The 25,037-nt window shown below is 41.9% G+C and overlaps 1 protein-coding gene across 1 annotated transcript in view; it reads left to right on the plus strand.

The window, feature by feature from the left end:
- EXOC2 (exocyst complex component 2) overlaps nt 1–25,037 on the plus strand; it is an 80,446-nt gene that overhangs the window by 46,373 nt on the left and 9,036 nt on the right. Inside the window, exons 19-23 of the mRNA XM_033154468.1 lie at nt 46–105; nt 1,000–1,061; nt 2,430–2,496; nt 3,807–3,923; nt 8,153–8,294. Of these exons, the coding sequence (XP_033010359.1) occupies nt 46–105; nt 1,000–1,061; nt 2,430–2,496; nt 3,807–3,923; nt 8,153–8,294 (448 nt within the window). The remainder of the gene's footprint in view (nt 1–45; nt 106–999; nt 1,062–2,429; nt 2,497–3,806; nt 3,924–8,152; nt 8,295–25,037) is intronic.

Here is a 25,037-nt window from a genome sequence, read left to right on the forward strand (position 1 = left end):
TTCCCCCCTGCTTGCTTTTTCAGTTACCATTTTCTGTTTCTTTAGGTTTTTCAGCATCCGAAAATACAGGAAGAGGTGTGCCGACTGAGCACTGATATTATGCAGGTAATATAAACGTGTGGCTTAAGGCACTTCTCCAAGCAGTTCATGTGTGTCTGTTGAATTCTACATACTTGAGAAATCGAGGAGAACATTCGCTTTTCATACAGTTAGCATTTAGTCTAATTCAGTTAGGGGTGGGTGAGGGTTCAAGAGTAGGTAGCTCAGAATGTTGAACTCTTCCCTCTCAAATATGAGTTTGTGTTGTGTGAAACTCCCTTAGAGCTAGTCCTGACTCAGAATTGCATCCACCCTGCCTCTTCCATGTACAACTGGAGATCATGAGTAGGAGGGAGGCCTGGCTGCAAATGACCAAGCCATGTAGCTGAGCAGAGGGGTCTGAACTGAGGCCTGCAGATTTGAGAGAGGGGGGAGTTCACATTTCAGATACACAGTACCAAGCTGCTTTGTGCAACCAAGAACAGTGCGGTGCTATTTAAAGCCTGCTTCAGGATTAAACAACTTCTTCCACCGATTTCTTCCTGCAAGTCCATCCTCCATCTACATTTGCTTTATGAACAAAAGACAGAGCTGAGGTATGTTTTCCTCATAATGTGTGCAGTTCCTGCTTTTAGCAACAGGCACAACTGAAATATGAAGAACTGCAACCATTGGTACAGGCATACACTTGTTATAAAAGTGTGGGTTTGTTTTCATAGATTATACCTTCTGTCTGTATTAATTTAATTTCAGCTCTCAAGTGAAGAGGTCTGAGTAATAAAATACAAAAACTGTGATGACACAGGCCATTAAAATTTGGTTAAATTGCAGGTTGTGAGAGTGAAGGGGGGGAAATGCTATGAATATGTGGTTTGAGAGTTTACCATTGGCTAATGATGTTCCTAATAGTCAAAGTAGTGATGTTAAATAGTGATTTCCCCCTCCGTTCATCATTCACAGGTATTCATTGACTGCCTGGAACAGCTAAGTACCAAGCCTGATAGTGATGTAGATACCTCACAGTAAGTAAAATAATCTGGTGGTGCTCTTTTTGTCAGTAATCCGCATGCTACTTATTCCAAAATTCAACAAAAAGTTTCTGGTTGTGTTACTGGTTGATGTGCATGCAAAGAGTAGAATACCATTTCCCCATGGAGAGGGGTACCATGCTTCTCATTAAGGGAAATAATCTGACGCAGAGTTCCTGCTCATTCCCTCATTGTCGTTCAACTGCCAACACTAAAGCATATCTATTCAGCAGCATCTTTAGCTAGTCTTAAAGGTAAATGGTAAAGGGACCCCTGACCATTAGGTCCAGTCACGGATGACTCTAGGGTTGCGGCGTTCAACTCACTTTACTGACTGAGGGAGCCGGTGTACAGCTTCTGGGTCATGTGGCCAGCATGACTAAGCTGCTTCTGGCGAACCAGAGCAGCGCACGGAAACGCCGTTTACCTTCCTGCCAGAGCAGTACCTATTTATCTTCTTGCACTTTGACGTGCTTTCGAACTGCTAGGTTCTTAGTTTATTGGTATTCTTCCAATGTTCTGGTTCTTGTTTTTGGAGTTGTTTCTATGTTTTTTTTAAATTTAGATATTATGTTTCTGAACAAAAGACTTTAAAATGATGGCTAGGCCAGAGATGGCAAACCTGTAGTCCTCTGGATTGTTACTGGGTGACAACTTCCATCATTTGTGGCTGTTGGCTATGCCAGCTGGAGAAAATGGCAATTGAAATCTGACATCTGGAGGGCCACAAGTTTCCAATCTGTGACTTAGGCCGAGATTGTTCATGAGCCGTTAACTCCAGAGGTCCCATTGTCTTCCAGCCATACTCCATGAGGTCTAAGTGCATGTCTATAATACTGTTAAACAGAATTGTTCCTTCCCCGGGAGCTGCAGTTCTGTGAGGAAGGTTAAGAATTCTAACAGACCATTCTCAGCACCTTTGCTGAACTACCGGTTCTTCTTTGTGGGATCTGTGCAGTCTCTTATAGGGGGTAAGTCTTTATATTTGAAATAAGGCCTAGCTCACCCCCCACCCACTGAAAGAGGTGGAACTGAAGATTCCTAGAGATGCTGCCTCTATGACAGTGAAGAAGAAAAAAACTGAAAGGGAAGGTGAGAACCCATGCCCTGTGGGAGCAGGCTTCCTGCCAAAACCTTTTATCACCAAGCTCTTAAAAGTTCTTTAATGGTGCTTTGCATGGGCGTAGATCCCATACTACATAGATAAAATCTGACTTCACAGATGACCACTTGTTACAAATAGGCAACCTGTTTTTCTTTGGGTTTAAGTGGCATAAACCCAATTTGAGTTAGTCATGTAGAGATACATTCTAAGTGTTTAGAACAAGTACTTCACCAGTAACTTCTTACAAAATCTTTCAGTCTTTCAGCTGATGTTTCATCTTCAGATTTATTTGGAAGTATCCATGAAGACTCCAGTTTGTCCTTGGTAAGTGTGACTGGGCAGAGTAATCTAAATGATAGGAAGTGTACATTATGTGTACATTATGCTGGTGTGATAAAAAGCTGCATCACAATCCAGAAATCAAAGTTGTTAAAATTAAAGCAAAGGAATACTTACTAGGAATCCATATGAGTGGTATAAAGGTAAAGGTACCCCTGACCGTTAGGTCCAGTCGCGGACAACTCTGGGGTTGTGGTGCTCATCTTGCTCCATAGGCCGAGGGAGCCGGCGTTTGTCCGGAGACAGTTTCTGGGTCATGTGGCCAGCATGGCTAAGCAGCTTCTGGCGAACCAGAAGTTTACCTTCCTGCCGGAGTGGTACCTATTTTTCTACTTGCACTTTGACGTGCTTTCGAACTGCAGGAGCTGGGTCCGAACAACGGGAGCTCACCCCGTCGTGGGGATTTGAACTGCCGACCTTCCGATCGGCAAGCCCTAGGCTCTGTGGTTTAGACCACAGCGCCACCTGTGTCCCTTGCGTGAGTGGTAAAGCTCTTACCTTTTCTGAGCCCTTCATTCATCTACTTAAAAGTTGGTGTTGAGTCTGAGTTGGTGACTGGCCTGAAGGTGGATTTAAAAAATAAATAGATCAGAATCCCATGTTTTTTCATATTGCTCCCAAGATCCAAAAGGAGTTCTCCATGTTATTAAATTTTCAGGTGCATTATGTCTCATTCAGGTATTTGGGCATACATAGAACTAAAATATAAATATATATATTCCCCCCCCCCAATCATTAAGTATGGCCTTGTGTGGGATCAAATAAATAAGGCTTTGTCCTGGTGGAAGCTCAATCTTGCTATTATGGACAGATTAGTTGCAATTAAGATGAAAGCCCTATCAAAAATTCTATTTATGTTCCGAACTCCCCTATTTAGACCTCTGGTAAACAGCTTCAGTTATGGCAAAGGGAGATTAGCAGTACATTTTGAGGAGTTAAAAATGGCCTCTACCTTATGGAAGTGGTGGCCAAATAGCAATGATACAGAAACTCCATTGCCCACTCAAGCACAGGTAGGCAGTGTTGCAGCAAGAATCTCATTGTTGGGGACAATGCTGCATAACCAGACTTGCAATTCATCTGAATATTGTGTGTTTGTGCCCATGTTAAGGTTACGCTTGTCTTTCAGACAATTCTATTTTAAAGTATCAGTATTGCCCCATGGTCATAATTTGTAACCTTAGCCTGATTTCTGTCTTAAACAACAATTGCTTTCTTCTTAGCAAAATTGTTTACTTGTGTGCCTCTCTTGTACCATCAATTCATTTTTCTTGTTGAAATCTTCCTTGATTTAGGAGCGGAGACTTTTAATTGTGCTTAGCAACTGCTGCTATCTAGAACGTCACACTTTACTAAACCTAGCTGAACACTTTGAGAAACATGGCTTCCAAGGAGCTGAAAAAATCACTCAAGTAAGTATTTTATCTCAGTTCTTTCAGTTTCAGTTTTCAGCAGGCTTCCAAAATAAATTATAAATAAGATTAGCACCACTGAATAGAAATTTAATCTGTACTTGTTCAGAAGCACATATGCTGTTGTTTCTACATCTTGTTCCTAAACTCTCTTTTTTTTAATCTAGAGAATTTGGTTTTGTTGTTGTTTGTAACTTACATTGTTACCAAGTTGTTTTTTTAAGTACTCAGTCAGATTTCATACCTGGGACTTACAACTTTAGAGATATATTTTTAGAAGTAGAATAAATGCACTATATCAATAGTTCGACATATTCCACATTCATAAAGAAATATGTAGATTGACATAAGAACTGCCTTGCTAAATCAGACCAAAATTTAATCTAGTCTGGCATTCAGTGACAGCAGTCACAGTACCTTGGGAAACTCATACATAGTGTATGCTGAGCACAGCCATTTAATGTGTGGCCTCTGGTAATCAGAAGTATACATCTTCTGCACTTGGAGGCTACATTGTCCTCAATTATAGCTGGAAGTTCTTGTAAGATTTGCTATCTGTGAATTTGTCCAATTCTTTGTAAAAAAAAAAATTGAATCAATGACTAGTGCTGCATCATTGTAGCAATTAATTCCTTAAATGTACAGTGGTACCTCTGATTACGTACTTAATTTGTTCCGGAGGTCCATTCTTAACCTGAAACTGTTCTTAACCTGAAGCACCACTTTAGCTAATGGGACCTCCCGCTGCTGCTGCGCCGCCAGAGAACGATTTCTGTTCTTATCCTGAAGCAAAGTTCTTAACCTGAAGCGTTATTTCTGGGTTAGCGGAGTCTGTAACCTGAAGCGTATGTAACCTGAGGTACCACTGTATTGCATGCTGTGTGAAAAGGTAAAGTTAGACAAGTTTCAAGCAAATGCACATAAACTGGAGTCTGTAGCCATATCCCTGCAAAATGAATAATAATAATAATAAATAATAATAAATTTATTTTTTTTATACCCCGCCCATCTGGCTGGGTTTCCCCAGCCACTCTGGGCAGCTTTCAACTGAATATTAAAAACAATACAGCATCAAGCATTAAAAACTTCCCTAAACAGGGCCACCTTCAGTTGTCTTTTAAAAGTAAAATAGCTGCTTATTGCCTTGACATCTGCTGGGAGGGCGTTCCACAGGGCAGGCGCCACTACCAAGAAGGCCTTCTGCCTGGTTCCCTGTAACCTAACTTTTCGCAGCGAGGGAACTGCCAGAAGGCCCTCGGCGCAGGACCTCAGTGTCCGGGCTGAACGATGGAGGTGGAGACGCTCCTTCAGGTATACGGGACTGAGGCCATTTAGGGCTTTAAAGGTCAACACCAACACTTTGAATTGTGCTCGGAAATGTACTGGGAGCCAATGTAGATCTCTCAGGATCAGTGTTATGTAGTCTCGGCGGCCACTCCCAGTCACCAGTCTAGCTGCCACATTCTGAATTAGTTGTAGTTTCCATGTCACCTTCAAAGGTAGCCCCACGTAGAGCGCATTGCAGTAATCCAAGCGGGAGATAACCAGAGCGTGCACCACTCTGGCAAGACAGTCTGCGGGCAGGTAGGGTCTCAGCCTGCGTACCAGATAGAGCTGGTAGACAGCTGCCCTGGACACAGAATTAACCTGCGCTTCCATGGACAGCTGTGAGTCCAAAATGACTCCCAGGCTGTGCACCTGGTCCTTCAGGGGCACCGTTACCCCATTCAGGATCAGGAAGTCCTCCATACCATTCCACCCCCTGTCTCCCAAGAACAGTACTTCTGTCTTGTCAGGATTCAACCTCAATCTGTTAGCTGCCATCCATCCTCCAACCGCCTCCAGGCACTCACACAGGACCTTCACCGCCTTCACTGGTTCTGATTTGAAAGAGAGGTAGAGCTGGGTATCATCCACATAATGATGGACACCCAGCCCAAACCCCCTGATGATCTCTCCCAGTGGCTTCATGTAGATGTTAAAAAGCATGGAGGAGAGGACGGAACCCTGAGGCACCCCACAAGTGAGAGCCCAGGGGTCTGAACACTCATCCCCCACCACCACTTTCCAGACACCGCCCAGGAGGAAGGAGCGGAAGCCAAGATCAGAGCTCCCAATGCTCTGTTGTAAACCAATCTGAAACTACAGGACTGATAAAAAGACAGAGAAGCTGGTCAGGAAAATCTGTGCTGTTTCTGCGGATGGCAGCTGGACAGCAACCAGCCTGGAGACCTAAACTAGCAACCCTACTGCAGAGGCAGGTTGGACTTAGGATGCAAAGCCTACCAGCCTTTTGAGGTCCAACTATTGGGGTCCATCTGTTGATAAGCAACAGAGCAGGCTAATGCAATAGAAAAAAATTGGGTCAGAGAAGTCTAGCCTATGGACTGGAGTATGACATGTTCTTTTGCTTGTTCTGACCTGCTGGAAATGTATGTTAAGTGGATGCTTTGAGAAGGATAATACTTGTTTTTTGTTACTAATTGGATAAACCTCTTTAATTTCCTCATCTGGCTTTCTCCTGCCCCCCCCCCTTTCCCCATCTAAATGAAAAAGGCTCAGCTTTTTGAGCTCATGATAGGGAAGGTATCTGCATTCATGTTCATTCGTTTATCAAATTTCTGTGAACAATTTTAGTTAGTGGTATATAGTTGTAATAGTTTTTTGTGGCATTTAAAAATGTCAAAGGTATATAAAACATTTTTTTAAAAAATATTAAAGGTAAACTCCACAGGCAAGTGCTGGGGTTTTGCTTCTTAACAAAGAAGAGAAATGTCAAAAGTGGGCGGAAGATGATGTCTCATTGTCCTGACTTTTTGTAAATTGATAACTTACTTTTTAATCTGTAATATTTTGACTTATTAGGACTATATAGTTAGTTTCTTTCACAGAAGTGTGCATGCTTTTCATAGTAAGCCTGTTACTATTACCATTTTCCAGGACACAACAAAGCTGTCTCTAAACAGCTGTATTTATGGTGGCTATATTTTTGTAAATTAGATTCAACCATTCCTTTTTTTCCAACCTTAACATTTGCCCCTCGCGTTGGGTAAGTAGAAGTTGCCCCCAACATGCAGCCAAGTAGCAAAATATACCTACCACCCATCCTTTTGCTCCACCCTGCTCATATGTATACTGTCACAGCTCTATTCTTGGAGCCTCTTCCAGCCCTTTGGAATTCAGATGTGTTAGAGAAATAACATAGTGCAGCACTATGGCACCTGCATGCAGAACTCTCTCCTTTTCTTTGAGCCCTAGTTCTCTGTGCTAAGGAAGAAAGACAGGGAATGTGCAGTAGCAATAGTAGTGCTGGCAAGAGAGGCAAAATGCAACCATCCCATAAGTATTTACCAGATCTCTATTGTATTTTACTACTCGTAATTTGTACTACTGCATGATTTTTAGCCATATTGGCCAAGTCTTACTTGTCCATTGGTTTGACTAATGTTGGTTAAAACCTAAATAGAGTTATCCTGCAGTGTCCTTTTTGATGGAATCCTTGTTGTGGAGATGCATATAGTCCTTGGAATGGGTTTGGCATGTGTTTTCTTTAATCTTTGCTCCTTTCACACTTAAAAAGTCTGATAACTAGTCTTAAGGACTTAAAATCATAATATATAGACATCTGTGATGTTACAATTTTGTTATTATTATTCCCATTCTTGTTTCAGCACAGCTTCACCTGCAATGAATGTAATAAGGCTTTGATGCACCTCATCCATAAGCGCCCAGTCCAATGTACTTTTGATTTTGCCCTTTGATTGTCACAAAATTATTCCCGGTGCTTGCATGCTGGGGAAGTATTGGAGGCAATGTCCTCTGTTGTGCATTTTGAGAGCCTCCTTGTAAAAGGATTTCTTAGCTACCCTTCATCTTACTACCAAATTCCTGGGTCTTCACCCAGTCAGGTTTCTATAAAAAGAAGAGAAATCAATAGGTAGAAGCTTTTCTGCATATCCTAGCAGGCAGGACAACATCTCAGTCCAAGTGAATGATTAAGGAATATATACTATTCTGGCTGGCAAAATATACCATCCATCTGACTTTGAGGAATCTGCCAGCTTCTTGACACTTTGTTCATTTTTTAAAAAACAGAAATATTGACTTCCAAAATATACATTGTGTAACATTCTAAAAGTGTTAGATGCCTGGCTTTTTTTGTAAATGAGAGGAGATTTACACACAATAATACTATTGTAAATAATCATATTCATAACTTTTTGTTTTAGGTTAGCATGGACTCACTAAAAGAACTTGATCAACGACTGTTTGAAATGTACATTGAACTAAAGGCTGATCCGATAGTAGGCTCATTGGAACCTGGCATTTATGCAGGTTATTTTGATTGGAAAGACTGTCTTCCTCCAACAGGTAGGAATTTTTAAGCCTCTGAAACTGTAGTAGAAACTGATATGAATTTTTTTTTAATAAAAAAAATTATATATCACTACTTAAAGCTTTTTCCTTCAGTGGATCAATTGTATATAATTCTTAGAATGCTTTTCAAATAACCCATATAATTATAGCATCTTCTATCAGTGCTAATCTCTCTGAATTGTTGTTTTTGTTATCTTCCACCTTCATTTTTCATACATTTTTGAGTAGTTACGAAAAACAACTTTGCTTTTTTTTACAAACCCATTATATAAAATCTGGTCACTTGTGTATGATACCAGAATGCCATTGTGTAAGAAAATGTGTGAGAATATCACTTTTAAGGGAAGCTTGACCTGACCCACTCCCACTGATGATAAAAACTGGTATAAACGTGTTTAAGCATAAAATATGTAATGGGTGTTATTTTCAGTACGTTTTTTTAAAAAAGATGTCTGTTCATCAGTGCATATATTTAACAAGCAAATTATCTGCGCCTACTTAGAATTGAGTTTTGTTTAAAAATATGAGCACTCAAGGATCTTAAAAGTTATTTAAAGTTTGGTACGTTGTAGTCTACTGATAGCATCCCTGCCCAGTCTGAGCGCATAGAGGCATGCCTGAAGTTCCTGCAGCTACCACTTTGTGGCAGCAGGGAGCAGGAGACTGTGAAGCAGGAACAGTGTAATGTGCCAGAACCAGCATGCAACTTATGTGCAGTTTCGCCCATCGTGCTGATCCTGCTGTTGCCATAAACTTCAGGGATCCTGAAGGTTGTTACATTGGTGGATCTCTCAGTGCTGTTCCTCCTCTCACAATGTTGGCTAATGCCATTCTCGGTTTGCAGCGATATTTTTTTAGGCTGCAGTTTAGTCCCCACTTACTTAGGATTAAGCCCCATTGAGCAGAGCAAGAGTTTCTCCCAAGGAAACAGGGATGGGATGAGGCTGCATGTGTCATGAAACTCCAGAGTGTCTAATAAGCATCTCTTTGGTCGAGATGCTTTGGCCAGCATTGATTTTAAGGCTTGCTGAGTACACGTTGACTTCCTTCCTCAGCCACAGGAACCTATTGAGTGCTATCTGGCATTGCACAGAAAGCTTGCTACTGGAAGTAGATGTTTTTCCCGAAATCTACATATGTGCATAGAGGCACATGTACGCAGGACTCTTGAAATAACGTGTCACTTTTTACCTCCTTCCTACATCCATTTTCCACACTAATTTTCAAGCATATTCAATGTAACATAGGTCCAGGTCTACAGGCATTTAAGTCGTGCTTTGCTGAAAGTAGTGGCAATAATCAAGATGTGTGAAGGTTTGTGTATGCATATGAACCGCTTGATTACTCAGTACTTTTGGACGTGTCGCTATGATCCTTGAACAAATGAAGTGTGGTACATCTGTATTTCGCTTTCTGCAATAGAGCTTCAGTGTTTGACCTAAATTAGATGGCATACTTAAATCTATAGCAAACTGGTTGCTTGGCTAAGTAGGGTTTAGGAACTGTTGCCACATATGGTACCGTGGGCTGAGCATTGGGAATAGACCAAGGAAACAGAAAATCAGATCCCTTCTCAGCTGTGACACTTAGGGCTGTATTCAGTGAAACCATTGTGCAAGTGAAAGCCAGCACAATGATCCTCGCTAGTGTAACAGGATATTAACAGAACTGTTTTTCAAATACAAATTAATGTTAATTGTAAAAACAAATGAAGTCCTTATAGACACCCAGGGGCATTCTTAGCCCCTTGGCTGCCGGGGGCGGGGAAGCCAAGAGGCACCCCTGGGGGCGGGGCATCGCGGTGCGTGCGTGTGTAATGACATCATGACGCACGCGTTGCCCCGCCCCCGGGGGTGCCGGGCGGCGGATTCAGGAGTCTTTGCGGGCTGCAAAGACTCCTGAAGAAGCCTCCGCCCGGCGGCAGCACCCCTTCTTGCCGCGGCTGCTCGTGCCTGCGTGAGCAGCCGCTGCAAGAAGGGGTGCTGGGCGGCGGATTCGGGAGTCTTTGCGGGCTGCAAACTCCCAAATCCGCCGCCCGGGATCCCTTGGGGGAGCGCAAGTCGGGGCAGGGAGAGGGACGGGCCACCTCGCTGGCCCGCCCCTTGCCTCCATGCCGAGCTGCGCCGCTGGAAGGGGGGCTATTTTCGGCACTGCTGGGGAGGAGCCGCAGGGATGGCCAGCGAGGGGGGGTGACACCCCTCCTCGCTGGCCGCCCCTGCGGCTCCACCCCGGCAGTGCCGAAAATAACCTAAAAAGAATTTTAATTTTTTTTTACTTTTTTTTAAAAGCCCAGTGGGCGGGGCCGCCCCCGATGTGTCACCCCAACAGGGCCCCCCGCCCCCTCCGCCCCCCTGCGACGCCCCTGTAGACACCAAAGTCTGAAAGACTTAAAGTAAAAGTGTTTATTACTTAAGACGTCTTCAGGGGAACCTTCTCTCTCTCTCTCTCTCTCTCTCTCTCTCTCTCTCGGATATTGCCTCTGCATCTGCTGAAGTAGCTTTTACCTATGAAATGTTGTGTCAGAAATGTGTTAGTGTTTTAAAATACCACATAGCTATCCTCCCCCCTTTTACTTATAGACAGTTTTCAGATTGGAATACAAAATCTGATGCGATCAGGTATTGAGGGAATCAACATGCTGGAAAGCAAAAGGGAGGACAGAAGAATAGGGGTGAAAGTTGCCATACGGTTAGCAGGAGTTCTTGGACAGACTTTTGTGAATATTTCAGTAAGTTGTAAGATGAGTTCATTCCAATAGTAAATTTGTGATCTGTGATAAGGAGTTGTTATTTCTCACTTGCCTGTAATTACTAAGCACTGTGAACAGATTAAGAACAAGACTGTCCCTGCCCTCTGGTTTTCAGTCTAAAAGTGAAGACCCCAAAAGAAAAAGTAATGGAGACAAAAGAGAGAAACTTGGAAACTGTAGCATCAATCCTTTAAGTTGTGTGGGAATGACCAGCGTGATTGCAAATGGTTCAGAGGATGGATACAGTTGAGGGAGAGAAGGAGCCAAGTGGCAGCTGATCAGTTACCCTAGCAGAGTTGTCCTAGTTAATCCAGTAGGATCTGATTTGTGTCACCTTTTTCATAATAAATTTGATGTGCAAGTTTGTTCTCCATCATGATGTTTGTCCCAGAGTCCCTTATGCACACATTGGTATGGTCATCGACTTCCAGTGACATGCCATTTGTTGCTCTAACTGTTACCAAGAGATTTAGAATTAGAAATAATAATATTGGTTTGTTTGTTGGTTGGTTGGTTGGTTTCTATACACCAGTGTTTTTCGACCTTTTTTGGGCAAAGGCACACTTGTTTCATGAAAAAAATCACGAGGCACACCACCATTAGAAAATGTTAAAAAATTTAACTCTGTGCCTATATTGACTATATATAAAGTAATTTTTCAATTTTTCCCATGGCACACCAGGCAACATCTCGCGGCACACTAGTGTGCCGCGGAACAGTGGTTGAAAAACACTGCTATACACCACCCTTCTGAGTGGGTCGCCCCAGCCACTCTGGGCAGCTTCCAACAATAATACAGGAAAAAACCCAACACCAACATTTTGAATTGTGCCTGGAAACATACTGGAAGCCAATGTAGATCTTTTAGGACTAGTGTTATGTGGTCCCGGCAGTCACTCCCAGTTATCAGTCTACCAGCTGCATTCTGGATTAATTGTAGTTTCTAAGTTAATTTCTATAAGGTAGCCCCATGTAGAACGCATTGCAGTTGTCCTTGAATAATATGTGTTTTTGCTCTGACAGGCAACATACCCAGAGATGCTAGGCAAGGGATGGCAAGATGGATGGTTTAGTGCCTGCCAGTTACTAAGCCAACACTTTTTTTTAGAAACTTGACACAACAGGGTACCCTTAACTTTACAACTCCTGTACCTGTCATTTAAATTGGGTTTACTGCGCATTTGCGCTTTCATTCCCACCAAATCTCATTCTTAAAAGGGTACCCTTTGCACCTTTCCACTGATAAGATTTCAGTGGACAGGAGAGGAGGATTTAATCCTGTAAATATAGAATTGTGTAAAGTTGCCATATTTATAAAAGTAAAAATCCTGACAGAGTTGTTGAGGGTTTCTTTCTTTTCTTCTTTCTTTTTTTTTCTTTTTTTGAGGGTGGGTGGACCCTGCCACCTTCCCAAAGCCTGCCTGATTTTGAGAAGGCAGTGTAAGGGCTCTTGGATACTTCCGCAACCCTGGCACTGCTTTTCCAAAGCTCTATGGAAGCCCTAAGAGAGAGGGAGGAGTCTGGAAAGCAGAGAAAGGCAGAGAATGGAAGAGGAAGATGGATCCTGGCAGAAGGAAAGAGAGGGAAGGAAAGGAAGAGGGTCCGGGGAAGGAGGGGGGGCAATCCAGACAGGAGGCAGGGGGCAAAGGACTGAAAAAGTCACGCAATGGAGAGAGGCTGGGATGGGGGCAAGGGAATGTAGCAGCAGAGAAAGCGAGGGTGAGCATCAGAAATCACAACAAGAGGGAAACACTTTAAAAGCAACTTAAAATTTGTACGCGTTTTACCATTCCAGCAACCCTATGTATGTGGGATGCCATTATAATTTTCATTTTACAGACTGAGAACAACATGATAACTGGTGACTTGCCCAAGGCCACATGTGTTTGGTGCTGTATCCACAAGAGAGACAGAACCATAAATGGTTGAAACGGTTGTAGGTGAGGAGGAACCTAGGAACGAGTCATTCTGCTCAGATCCACTTGGCACTGATTCTGCTTAGGGCCAGCCAGTTAGTATGAGTCCTGGTGGCTCAGGGGTGCACAGAGCAGTGGCGTAACTATACCAGTGCAAGTGCAGCTTGCTAATGGCATGGGGCCAAGCAGCCCTAGCACCCACAGAAAGGAACACAATGCTTTACTGTGTACCTATGAAGTCTCACAAATCGTATGAACTTACTTGTAGTGCAGGGGGCATTGCTTTCTCCCCAACCAAGCTCCACTGCACTGCCATCTCAACAGTTTCTCAATATCCAGGGTCAATAGTGGGCAAAGACAATGGAATTTTGGTCTTATGGCAGTCCCCTGCACACAAAAAAATATAATAGGCTTAACCACCATAACGCAAAAAAAATTGAGAGATGATGAGTAAGAAAAGAAGACAGAATATAATATTTTTTCATTTTGAGGTCACGTTTATTTGGAACTTATGTTCCTTCTTTCATTATGTGTGCTAATATAATACTGGTTGTTTAAACCCTTCTATTTAAGATTTAAAATGTTGTGTAAATATATAACCCTTGCTTTTATTAACAGGCAGTTGCATGGGCCCAGGGATGTACAATTACCTTCCAGGTATTGACTAAACACTTCACCATGGTTTTTATTTTATTTTATTTTATATTCTTTATTGGAAAAACAAAAAGTACAAAATTAAAAGTGCACGGGGTAAGAAAAGACACAAAAAGAAGAAGAAACAAGAAATAGTACCCACGAAGAAAACAAAACAGGGAAAAAAATATTGTGTACATTACCCAAAAAAGAGGGGGAATAGTTACTGTAACTAACCAGACCTTAACCTAATATGGTATTTATAAAAATGAATTCCAAATATTGTTAAATTTGTCCATGGCAAGTCTGTGTTTGTATGCAACTTGTTCATGTGTAGCGAGTTTGTACATATCTTCCAGTTCATCAATAACAGTCTTTTTGCCATAGGAAGGACACAGAGAGTCCATTCATATTGTCCCTTTGTTAGATTCCATGTTTTGGGTATATAATTCAAAAGGGTGGTATGGGATGAAAAGGATAAAACGTACGGGTAAGATCCACTATCATAGACTTCCCTTGTGCGATCTTGGCCCAAATATTTTCTCATTGCTTTCCACCCTGCCAGATAGAATAATGATTCTTGTGTTAACAAGCATTTGAAGCTGTTTTAACAAAACTGCAACAGAACATGGTTTGAAGGGAACAATAGTAAATCCTTCACTTGATTCACTAGACAGACAAGATAAGGATTATAGTTGTTGTACTCACGCCTCCCCAGGGCTGAAAGTGGTATGAAAATAAAGCTATTGTGTGTGATGGTCGTGTTGATTGGCAAGGTCTGAAGCACACTTGTGTGTTTGCTTCAATACACTTGTTTGCAAGTTTTTCCATGATTGGAAGCTCCAATCATAAAAGCCTTTTCATTCAGGCAATCTAAGTTAATGAATGTAACATCTTGGGGCAGGAGCAGGGAGTGCAGCGAGAAGTGTGCTAGCTCTCTGCACCCCACTTGATTCAGTTTTATTTGTCTGTGCTCACCATGTGTGTTAGAACCTCTTGGGCTTGCCAATCAGAAGGTTGGCAGTTCGAATCTCCCATTGCTCTGTCCCAGCTCCTGCCAACCTAGCAGTTCAAAAGCATGTCAATGCAAGTAGATAAATAGGTACTGCTGTGGTGGATAGGAAAACGACGTTTCCATGCCCTCTGGCACTCGTCACCGTGTCCCACTGCGCCAGAAGCGATTTAGTCATGCTGGCCACATGACCTGGAAAGCTGTCTGTGGACAAACGCCGGCGCCCTCGGCCTGAAAGTAAGATGAGTGCCACAACCCCATAGTCGCCTTTGACTGGAATTAACCATCCAGGAGTCCTTTACCTTTACCTTTTTACCTAATACAATAGTCCATGCAGCTCTTCTCCTCCCCACCTCCCAGTTTGTGTGATGATTACGCTGCACAGAATCTGAAGACCTTCAGGCATGTTGAGTCAAAAACATTTTGTAGCAGAGGGGGGGGTATTGCACAGCTGCAAAACCTGATTGTCCAGAGACAATAGCACCCTGGACTTCTGGGAAGCAGAGGTAAGATATAAATGCAAATAAATAAAATTAACAATTTACCTGTAGGCAATTACTTTTCCCCCCCTGGATGGGCTACCTTGAAGTTACTGCTAAGCTTGACGTTTTCCTCCATAAATAAAGAAATAAAATGAACTGTTTGAATCTTTTATTGAAGCACAATCATAGCAGTGAACTCCTTTACTACATCAGAGTGTTCTCAGGCACTCTTCAGTTTACAGAGTTGGGTTCACCAGTAAGTTAAACTATGAAAACAGTTTATTGGTGGGCAACAGGAAAAGAACTTGGTTTGTTTGGGGGGGTTTTCCCCCAACACGTGACTTTAGTAGCTTTCAGCATAATGTTTTTCGATCCATAATTTTTTTGGTGGAGTTTTAGGTTTAAAAAAACCTTGGCTGGTGAATTGAATGTAAACCTTAGTCTGGAGCCAAGCTGTAATATTGGGAGATCGAATGATCCATTAACCAGTATAGCAGGACCATTGTAATAGCAAACATTTCATTATTTTAAAAATTCTCTACACTCTGCTTAGCAATTTCAATTTAATGAAACACTTCACAATTTTATTAATGTTTGGATGAGATTAGAGCTCTGGACTTGTTCTGTAGCTTGGAGTGATTCAGAATTATTAAACCCCTAACTTTGAACTGTGAAAAATCTTCAGCTTTCCAGTTCTTTACTTCATTCATAAGGTTAGATAAGTTCCAAATGTTGAATTTTGAGCTGAGTGCTATAGCTCACACTAAAAAAAACAAATAACTTTCCATTCTGCCACTCTCCCAAGTATATATGATTATGGTTCATTTTGATGATGATTCTTTGGAAGTAGAAAATGAAGCGTGAACTGCTAAAAACATTTAAAGGTGTGTATTAGGAAAGTTTTGTAGTTTCCCTCTGAGTGGAGTAAATAGGAAGCCACTTAGAAATCATGTAGCACATAGTGTGTAAATGTATCCCATTTTTATCAAAGTATGCCAGTTCAATCCTTCTAAACTGCAGTTTTGTCTTATTACCTTGTGGCATTTCATTAATTGTTTGCATCTCATTGGGCTCGCTATTAAAATCTTCAAACACATTGAGAGATGACATTCTTTTCGGGAAGCATAATATTTGAACATGCATAATGAGATCTTAATAGGCTGCCAATGTTTGTGCAGACTTTAATGCATGCAACAGTCTTGGGTCAAGGATGGGTATTACAATTTGACTGCAAAAACTGAAGCTGCAATCCTAATACTACTTACCTGGGAGTAAGCCTCATTTAATTCAATAGTAAACCTGGGTAAACCTGATTAGGATTGTGCTGTAAATAACTGAACCTAGTAATGCACACAGAACAAGAGGGTCAGTTCACACATAAACTCCCATGGCGCAGTTCTCTCTTCCCCGAGATTCCTTGCACATGTGATTCCATGCAGACAATCCCCTTTGGACTGGAAATACATGTGTGCACTCTTGAGATTGAGTCATTGCAGTTCCTTTGAATTTCTATGATCCCACACACCACATATGTCCTTTCTGTGTGGGACAATCTATTGGGCGTGTGTGTGTGTGTGTGTGTGTGTGTGTACACACACACACACACACACACACATACATACATAAATACACACACACCATTTGTGCTTGTGGTGCAGCCTCTTATGCAGCAAGTATGTACATGTATTTGCTTACATGCATTCCTGGCTCCCATGATCATCCCATTGCTTTCCTGAGATAGAAGAGTACCCGGTAAATAGAGATTTGACATATACTCATATATGTGTCTGTTGCACTGTATACTTTGCATGCAGCGGCAGAGTGTTTGACATTGTGCATATAGAATTCACAATTTCATCAGCACAAACAGTATCCTTGGCAGCATCTATATTACTTAATTTCACAACAGGTATATACCATGCCATTGTGAGCAAATCTGTAGGCAGTTTGCAGAAATCCAAAGTGGTTTACAAAAGTCCACCTTTTAAAAAAATCCCTAATTCATGTTGGTTCAGATCTTGGGATGTCCGAAGCCTTCATTCTGTGTTTGAAATATCTCTATGCATATAATACTTAGAAACCCGCTGGTTTTTAATTAATCCAGTTCTGCTCCTGTACCAGTAACTGATCTTTTAACATTTGTGTTGGGTCCCCCTCCCCAGAATATAAATAGTCCTGAGTGTTCAACAGCGGTAGCATGTATTTGGTCTTAGTGATTTTGTTACAAAGGAACAAATGAAGCATCCAGTTTCTCCCAGTGGCCAGCAAGATGCCTATGAGAACCCCAGGGCATGAGAGGAATAGCCCTCACCAACGATTGCTTCTGAGCAACTAGCATTCAGAGGCCTCCTCCTCTGATCCTGGACTAGTAACCATTGATGAATCTTATCCCCCCCACAAATTCCTGCAATACTCTTTTAAGGCTGTCTTAAGTTGGGTGACCCTCACTACCTGGTGCGGTAGGAAATCTCATAGTTTAATTATGCCCTATATGAATAAGTATTTCCTTCTGTCTGTTCTGAATCATAGCATCCAGTGTAGTGTTGTGTTTTGAGCTAGTACTGGGAAGACCAGGGTTCAGTCAATTAGGAGCCTCACTGGGTGACATTAGGCTGAGAGATAGTGACTGGCCTAACCTGCTTCACTGAGTTGTTGTGAGAATAAAAGAGAGGCGAGGAACCATGTGTGGCATGCCAGCTTGAACTCCTTGGTCCATTTGCCCCTTTGGGTCTATGTCTGCCAACGTTAGGGAGATTAATTTGAAAGTGGTCCACCACGGGTTTTTAACCCTGATCTGATCACTACAAATTTTAGTAGCCATTTCCTCCTTATGCTAGCAGACTTGTAAGGTACAAGGAACATACTGGCAGATGTAACTGTGTACACATGTTCTGGAAACAGGTTGTAACAGAAATTAGCATTATCATTGGCAAACGGGTAACCTTGAACCCCAAGTTATATCTTTTAGTGGGATAAGAGAGCTGAAAATAATGCCAAATATATTTCACATTGAGCAACTTATGTGCCCCTTTGGTTTCAGACAGTACATGGGTAGGCAAATATAAATAGCCCGAGACACAAATTTTCACAATCCTCTAGCAGCTGTGGTGGCTCATTTACCAGAAGTAATGTATTTAGCATTGACTCAGAAAGTGTATCCTCAAAGTGTATACTCCTTGGAGGCTTAGTTTGGTCAGAACCAAGTACAGTCATACCTTAGAAGTCAAACAGAATCCGTTCCGGAAATCCGTTAGACTTCCAAAACGTTCGAAAACCAAATTGCGGCTTCTGATTGGCTGCAGGACGTTTGGCTTCTAAAAGAACATTCGCAAACCAGAACAATCACTTCCAGGATTTGAAGCATTCGGGAGCCAAAACGTCCAAGTTCCAGGGCGTTTGGGATCCAAGGTACAACTGTATACACTTCCAGAGTTAACACTAAATGCATTGCTTCTGGTAAATGAGCCACCATAGCTGCTATAGGGCCGTGAAAAATTTTGTCCCAGGCTTTTTAGACTAGTCCACCCATGTACTATCTGAAACCAAAGGGGCATATTGGTTGCCCAATGCACCATATTTGCCCCCGTTTATTTGGGGGACTCAAAGTTAAGAAAATGGGGGAGGGGGGAGATTGCCCCCATGTATAAGACTACTCCCCTTTTAACATTATTTTTTAGGGGGAAACCTAGTCTTATATACGGTAAAGTACGGTAATTTTTTCCCAACTCTCCTACCCCACTATTTTGTCTATTTTTGATGGTGCTAATTCTGATCTTACTTATCAACAATTGACACTATGTCTGGTAGTGCTGCTCATGTAGTGATTTCTCAAGGATGGAAGGACCTCTTGTTACTCTTTGGACTTGAGATTTTAAAAAGCCATGTTCGTTGCCATCTCTGAAAAACCTACCCATAAGATAAGTGCCACCAGGGACAATGCGGACCCCTCAGGCTTTGCATCTGTTTGGGGGCTGTTCATGATTTATATGACCAAACGATCTCATGGTTGGCATATTCCTACCAAATATGATTTTATTTGGCAACATTTATGAATGCTTGATATATTTTGTACTGTATAAATATGAAACTTGTATTCCACCATGGAATATAGGAATGTAAAAATAAACATAAAAAACTAAACTACAATTCATTAAACAAGGAACAATGGTGCATTAAGCAGTTGTTTAATGAACACTGGTAGATCATCTGATGCTACTTTAATGACCAGGTGAAGACAGGGCAAACTGGACGGGCCCCAAAGACCACCACATTCCCTTCGGGGTGTGGGTGGGTGTTAAGATAAGCAGATGGGGCCTGCTGGTAGTTCTGCCACCCTCAGAAGCTCAGGTTGGTTGTAGTGCCAGAGAGGGCATTCTCTGGGGCAGTGCCTAAGTTTTGGAACTGCCTACAGAAGTGCGTATGGCAACTTCACTATACTGTTTTAGGTGAATGATGAAGACACACCTCTTTAATCTGGTCTTTGGCACTTGAGATGTATATTTGTAAGACCCGCCCTACTTTTGCAATTGTGATTTGTTTTAAACTGTTTTTAGTGTTGCAGTTTTAATTGTAGCTTGTTCTGGGACCTTAGGGTGAAGGGTGGATAATGGTGGTGTTGTTATGTAACAGATGAAAACCTAGGCTACTTGAGGATTCTCATTTCTCAGAGACAACTCGTAACACAATAAAAGGGACAGAATGGTTGCCCAGTTACCCAGCTCTTCTGACTTGGTTGCCTATATTAAATTTTCCAAATTTTTTGCCCCAAACCCAATGTACTATAGCCTCTGTCTCTCATCAAAGGTTTTGACATTTTTATGGCCATGCAAGGAGAAGACAAGTATTTCAGAGAGAATTAGGCTTCTGTAATCTCCGTCACATTCCAGGCATTTCCCCCCAGATGAAGTCCTTTTTCAGATCAATGGATTCATTTTCTTATTTTTCTAAAAAGTAATATTCATAATGTTTGAGTGACAACCAATCTAAATTCATAAACATTGCATATCTCTAAGCCCATTCTTCATTTGCAAAATTGCTGTCATTTCATCTTGTAAAAGCTATGACAGGTTATTATTATGGCAACAGCTAACAGCTTTATGGATTTATAAGCGCCTATCACTTTTCAGCTAGTTTGTGTGTTGAAGATTTTCATATAATTTTTTATAAAATCATAGTGATGGGGGCGTTTTGAAGAAAATAACACCTTGCGCCCAGTCGATGGTTTATGTTCATAAAAAGAAATAGTGGATTAAATGCCCAAACACTAAAGCATTATTTTTTGTTTTGTTTTGGTGGGTGGCACCTTTTTTTAAATAAAAAAGGGGGTTTAAATTAAGATGTACCTATTACTGATATGTTTATGAATAAGAACTCTCTGCTTATAGAGTGGTGTTGTAAAGTAGATATTTAAGTAACTTAGTTTGTGTCTTTCAAACCAATGAAGACTGCTGATAGCATTTAAAAATTGAATAGAGGCACCAGATTGGGGGAAAGAGGCATAGTTAAGCTCTTTGCATCTTCCATAGAGGTGCGTATCAAGAGAGATGGGTCCTCCAGCTCTTCTTGCTTCAAAAGAGCATGGCACCCATTCCCAGATTAAACCAGCCAGCAACCTGCATCTTTCATATGGTTTGCACTTGGGTGTCTACTTGAGAAAGCAATTCCTGCTATTTGAAATGTTGTTTGCATTCACAAAATCAGAGTGTCAGATCTGGCCTACAATAATAATAATTATTTATTATTTATACCCCGCCCATCTGGCTGGGTTTCCTACGTGTGTGGGTAGAATTCCTCCCACAGGACTTGTGCTGGCAGAAGTGGGGAGTTGGTTTTTACTGGCTCTCCCTGCGTTTCCTTTCAGAGGACCATCCAAAACTTCGTGACAGGTGGTGCTGGGGGGTTTGGGATCTCTACAGGAACTCAGTACCTTTTTTGTGCAATGTAGGAGCCTTTCTGCTTGCAGGAAAGCAATGAAAATCCCCTTGTTTTTAAAGCTCAAAGCAAGGAGAGAGAAAAAGAACCCTGGGGTATTTATAGCAACTGTTTTCTTCAAGTTATTTTTGTCAAGTTACAACTGCGTTAGAATTAAGGAGTTAAAAACAGGAAATGTGATTAAAGTGGTGGGTAGTCCCTCCAAAGACTTTCCAGAGCTGGCCTACATGTTCACATTTTATTTTTCTAGCTACTACAATATCAAAGCAAAGTGATGCAGAGCATCTTGAGATCCTGCTATGATCAGTGGAGGAATGTTTCCATTAAAAGCAGGAAATGGCTCATAGAAGAAAATACTTCCTTCCTCATGCAGATGATCACCATTCACTTCCAGTAAATGTTTTAAGCAAACTGTAACCTCTTCATTCTGGACTTCTTTGCATGTTGTTGAGGTTCTAAATTACAGTCAGGGTCAACCTAAACATGGCCACTCAATCTGTTTCTTTCCTTTGCTCTTTGAAAGTTTATTCTCTTGAAGAGGAACAAAATTATAATCAAGGGTCTGTGAGCATAAGTATGGAAGGCGGTGGCCTTACATTGCCATTATTAGTTTTATTCATGTGGCACCAGTTTACAAATAATTGGCATATGCGTAAAATCCCGGTTTTGATTGTTCCATTTTCCAATAAATTTAAAGAAACCCTTTTAAGGTTTTATAGTGCAGTCTTTCAGCCAAAGACGTCAGTGAGGTTAGTATCACAGCCTCAGATATGACAAAGTGCTTCCTCTTTGACTTCCAGAGGCTGTACCAGTTGAAATTGTTGACACTTCAGAAAATCACATGCTCTTGCTCTTTACTTGATTGGAACATGCTTGGTCCCTGTTCTCACAATCATTACTATGGATTTGAATCAGCACCCTATATGTTAAATGCTGAAGTGCACTTGAGCATTCAATATCCTTTCATTCTTTCAATGCATGTTTAGAGGCATTTCTCCAACTTCCTCCTTAATCCTTGGCTGATCCAGCATTGGTTGGCAAGGGTGTCCCAGTCCATTCCAGGCATGGGGAACTGTTTAGTGATGGCTATTTTGTGTCCCCATTGTGCAGGAAAGCACAGGGAAGACCTGCACATTGCAGTTTCCTAGCAGCTGGCTGAAGCTAGAATGCTTGCACAGTCACTGACATGATCAGGGTCATCCTTCAAGTGTTCTTTGGAGTAGTCTATTCTCTTTTGCCTTTGCTTAGCATTGCAGTGAAAGATACAATCCTGGGGCAGATCCTGCCTTCAATCCCCACCAGGCAAGACTGAATGCCCCTGGAAATGTGACCTTGTTGAAGCCCACGCACCCTTACCACCACATCCCAGTGTGGTTTAGAAAGAGCTGCTGCTTTGTCTTTGTATATATTTCAGAGAACTCCTGCCGTTCCTCTTCAATTGTCAGTGTAGAATTACTGCATGGATTCCTCCGCAAGGAAGATGCTTGCAAAGCCATAGAGCATGCAGTCCTTCTGGCTACAGGCCAGCACCAAGCAGGAGTAAATCATTTTTTTAAATACAACACCCTTAAAAAAAAACTATCTGTGCATTAGCTCTGCACCCCAAATTGATTTATGGCCAGATCTGGGTCAGGTCAGTTGTTCCCTGGGTCAGCCCAGGCCATGGCCCCTAATGTCTACAAAGAATAAATGCCAGATTGGGAGACCCAGAAAGTCAGCACAGCCATACATTGCCCACGGCAGAGGAGAATGCTGTTGTACTCAGGTCCTGCCCGCAGACTTCCCGTAGACATCTCCTTGGCCACTTTGGGAACAGGATGCTGGGTGAGGTGGGCATTGATTTGATCCTGCAGGGCTGTTCTTTCGAATGCTGGGATTTAATTTGATTTTGCTAAAAGCTGCATATGAATAGTTCATTTTTGCTTGTGGCTTTCCAGAGGATCAGGAGGCTGGCTGGTTGAGAAAAGGGTTCTGGATAGTTAGCCTGAACCTACAAGACGATTCTAATGATGTAATGCTATGGTACCTGCCCAGCCAGTAGTGTGGTATCTTAGTGAAGAATCAGGTGTTTTTCTCCCCTTCTCTCTCTGTCTCATCCATTTTCCTACTCAGGCGAATACAGCAGTCTATTTTGTGTGTCCCTGGGGAATTTCCCACTCAAGAGTTCTACCTTCTGCTAAACGAGTCAGAAGGCATGTGGGTGGGGATAGTTCTATCAAATACCATGACATCAGATCGGCTGCCTATGTCTGTCTTTGCATTTAGAAGGTTATGGTTTTTATAACTTGCACCTTCATCAGAAATACCTTGTTCATCACTGACTGACAAAAAAACCCCACTTGATTTACAAGGCTTCCTTTTCTTTTAAGGCAGTTAGGAAGACTTGATAAAAATCCATGTCACAAAGGACAATAATCACAAGTTTTTACACTGACCTGCACATTAATTGGGAGTGGTGTTCAACTAAGTTTTACTTAGAATAAATCTGGTGAATTTGATCTTAGTCATGTTCGTTCATCTCCGTGGGGTCTACTCTGAGCAAATAGCACCCTCACTGCACCTCAAGGTGTGTTGCCTCCACCTCCATTTATTTTCTTATTTTATTTGGGGGGGGGGGATTGGAAAGACTCGTTTTCACAGCATAATGTGATCACTGTTCCTCTTCACTGAACTGGGAAAATGGCAAGGAAAGAAACACTCCACCTGAAGACCATACCTAGGGGCCATACTTGGTGCAGCATTCCTCACACATCTTATCAAATTTGGCAGGCCTCCACCTGTAAGAAGTAAGCCATCACATGAAATTGACAAGATGGCTTTAGAGCTCTTAGTGCCATGAGAAGTAGTGTGACAGTAATATGCACCACAGGAAGTACCTCGAGGTACTGTGATGCCACAAAAATACCTCTCACTTTCCTCCTCCATTTCAGCTCTGGGAGGGACTTCTGCTTAGAACCCAGGATCCCAGCTCATGGGGTCTTTGTGCTCCCAGAAGTGTGGTATTCCAGTTGTATGGGTGGTGCTTAAAAAAAAAATCACCCTGCCACATGTATGATGTGCATTTCATGAGCTGTATATATGAGACAGATTTGGACCACACAAATTTGACATAGACTTTCCTCAGAGAAATGTTGGAGGGTATGGTAACACTCATGTTATGGACTGGGTACAGAAGGCCACAAAGTGAACCAGGCTTCAGGAGTTTATACCTGAGACTAGTTGAAGGAGAATTGGGGAAGGTTTTTATTTTTCTCTTCAGAAGCTGTACGTGCTAGCACACAGCTCCCAACCATACTAGGACAGTCAATGCAGAACGAGCCCTTCTGCTCCTCAAGCACCCATAACTCAGTGTGTTTGAATAAAAGATAAGGCTTTTGCAAATTGGCAAGCAGTGCTATTTCAATTTTCAAAGTGGTTTGAGGGGTTTTGCTCTTGGATGTGTGGGTAAACTACAGATCTCTTGTCAAAGGGAAGTGCAGGTTGCACTTCCTAATTCAGCCAGCGTTGCTCATCATATCTTCAGACTGGGCAAACCTCAAAGAGCTTAACATACAGGGAAATTGAGTTGAAAAAGAATTCTTGCTTTTCCTGTTCTCTTGGCAGCATTTAACTCCGTTCTTTGAGCTCTTTGTTCTGGAGGCTATGGAGGGGGTTATAGTGTTTGAAGTTCATGCCCTCTTTGAATTCATCCCAGCTTTCTGTTAAATGTGTTTTGGCATTTGAAGGTGGTAATTTGCTGGAATTATTAGAGGAAAAGTTCTTACACTCCCAGACTGCCTCCGATAGTCCTGTGCTTAGGGTGGGGGCTGCAAGAGAAACTTTAATTAACCTTCTAACAAAAATCCGTCTCACCCAATAACCCATTTCTGATACCTTAGAGCACAGTGAAGAACACAAAACTTTAGAGAACATTCCTTCTCTGTGCCCTAACCAGGCACTCACTTCAAATAATAAAACATCCATCTTACATTAGGCAGCCTTTTTTGCAATGTGATTTTGTCCCTACAACTGTTC

This window comes from Lacerta agilis, chromosome 7, assembly GCF_009819535.1.
Source record: "Lacerta agilis isolate rLacAgi1 chromosome 7, rLacAgi1.pri, whole genome shotgun sequence".
In the NCBI taxonomy this organism is placed as follows: Eukaryota; Metazoa; Chordata; class Lepidosauria; order Squamata; family Lacertidae; genus Lacerta; species Lacerta agilis.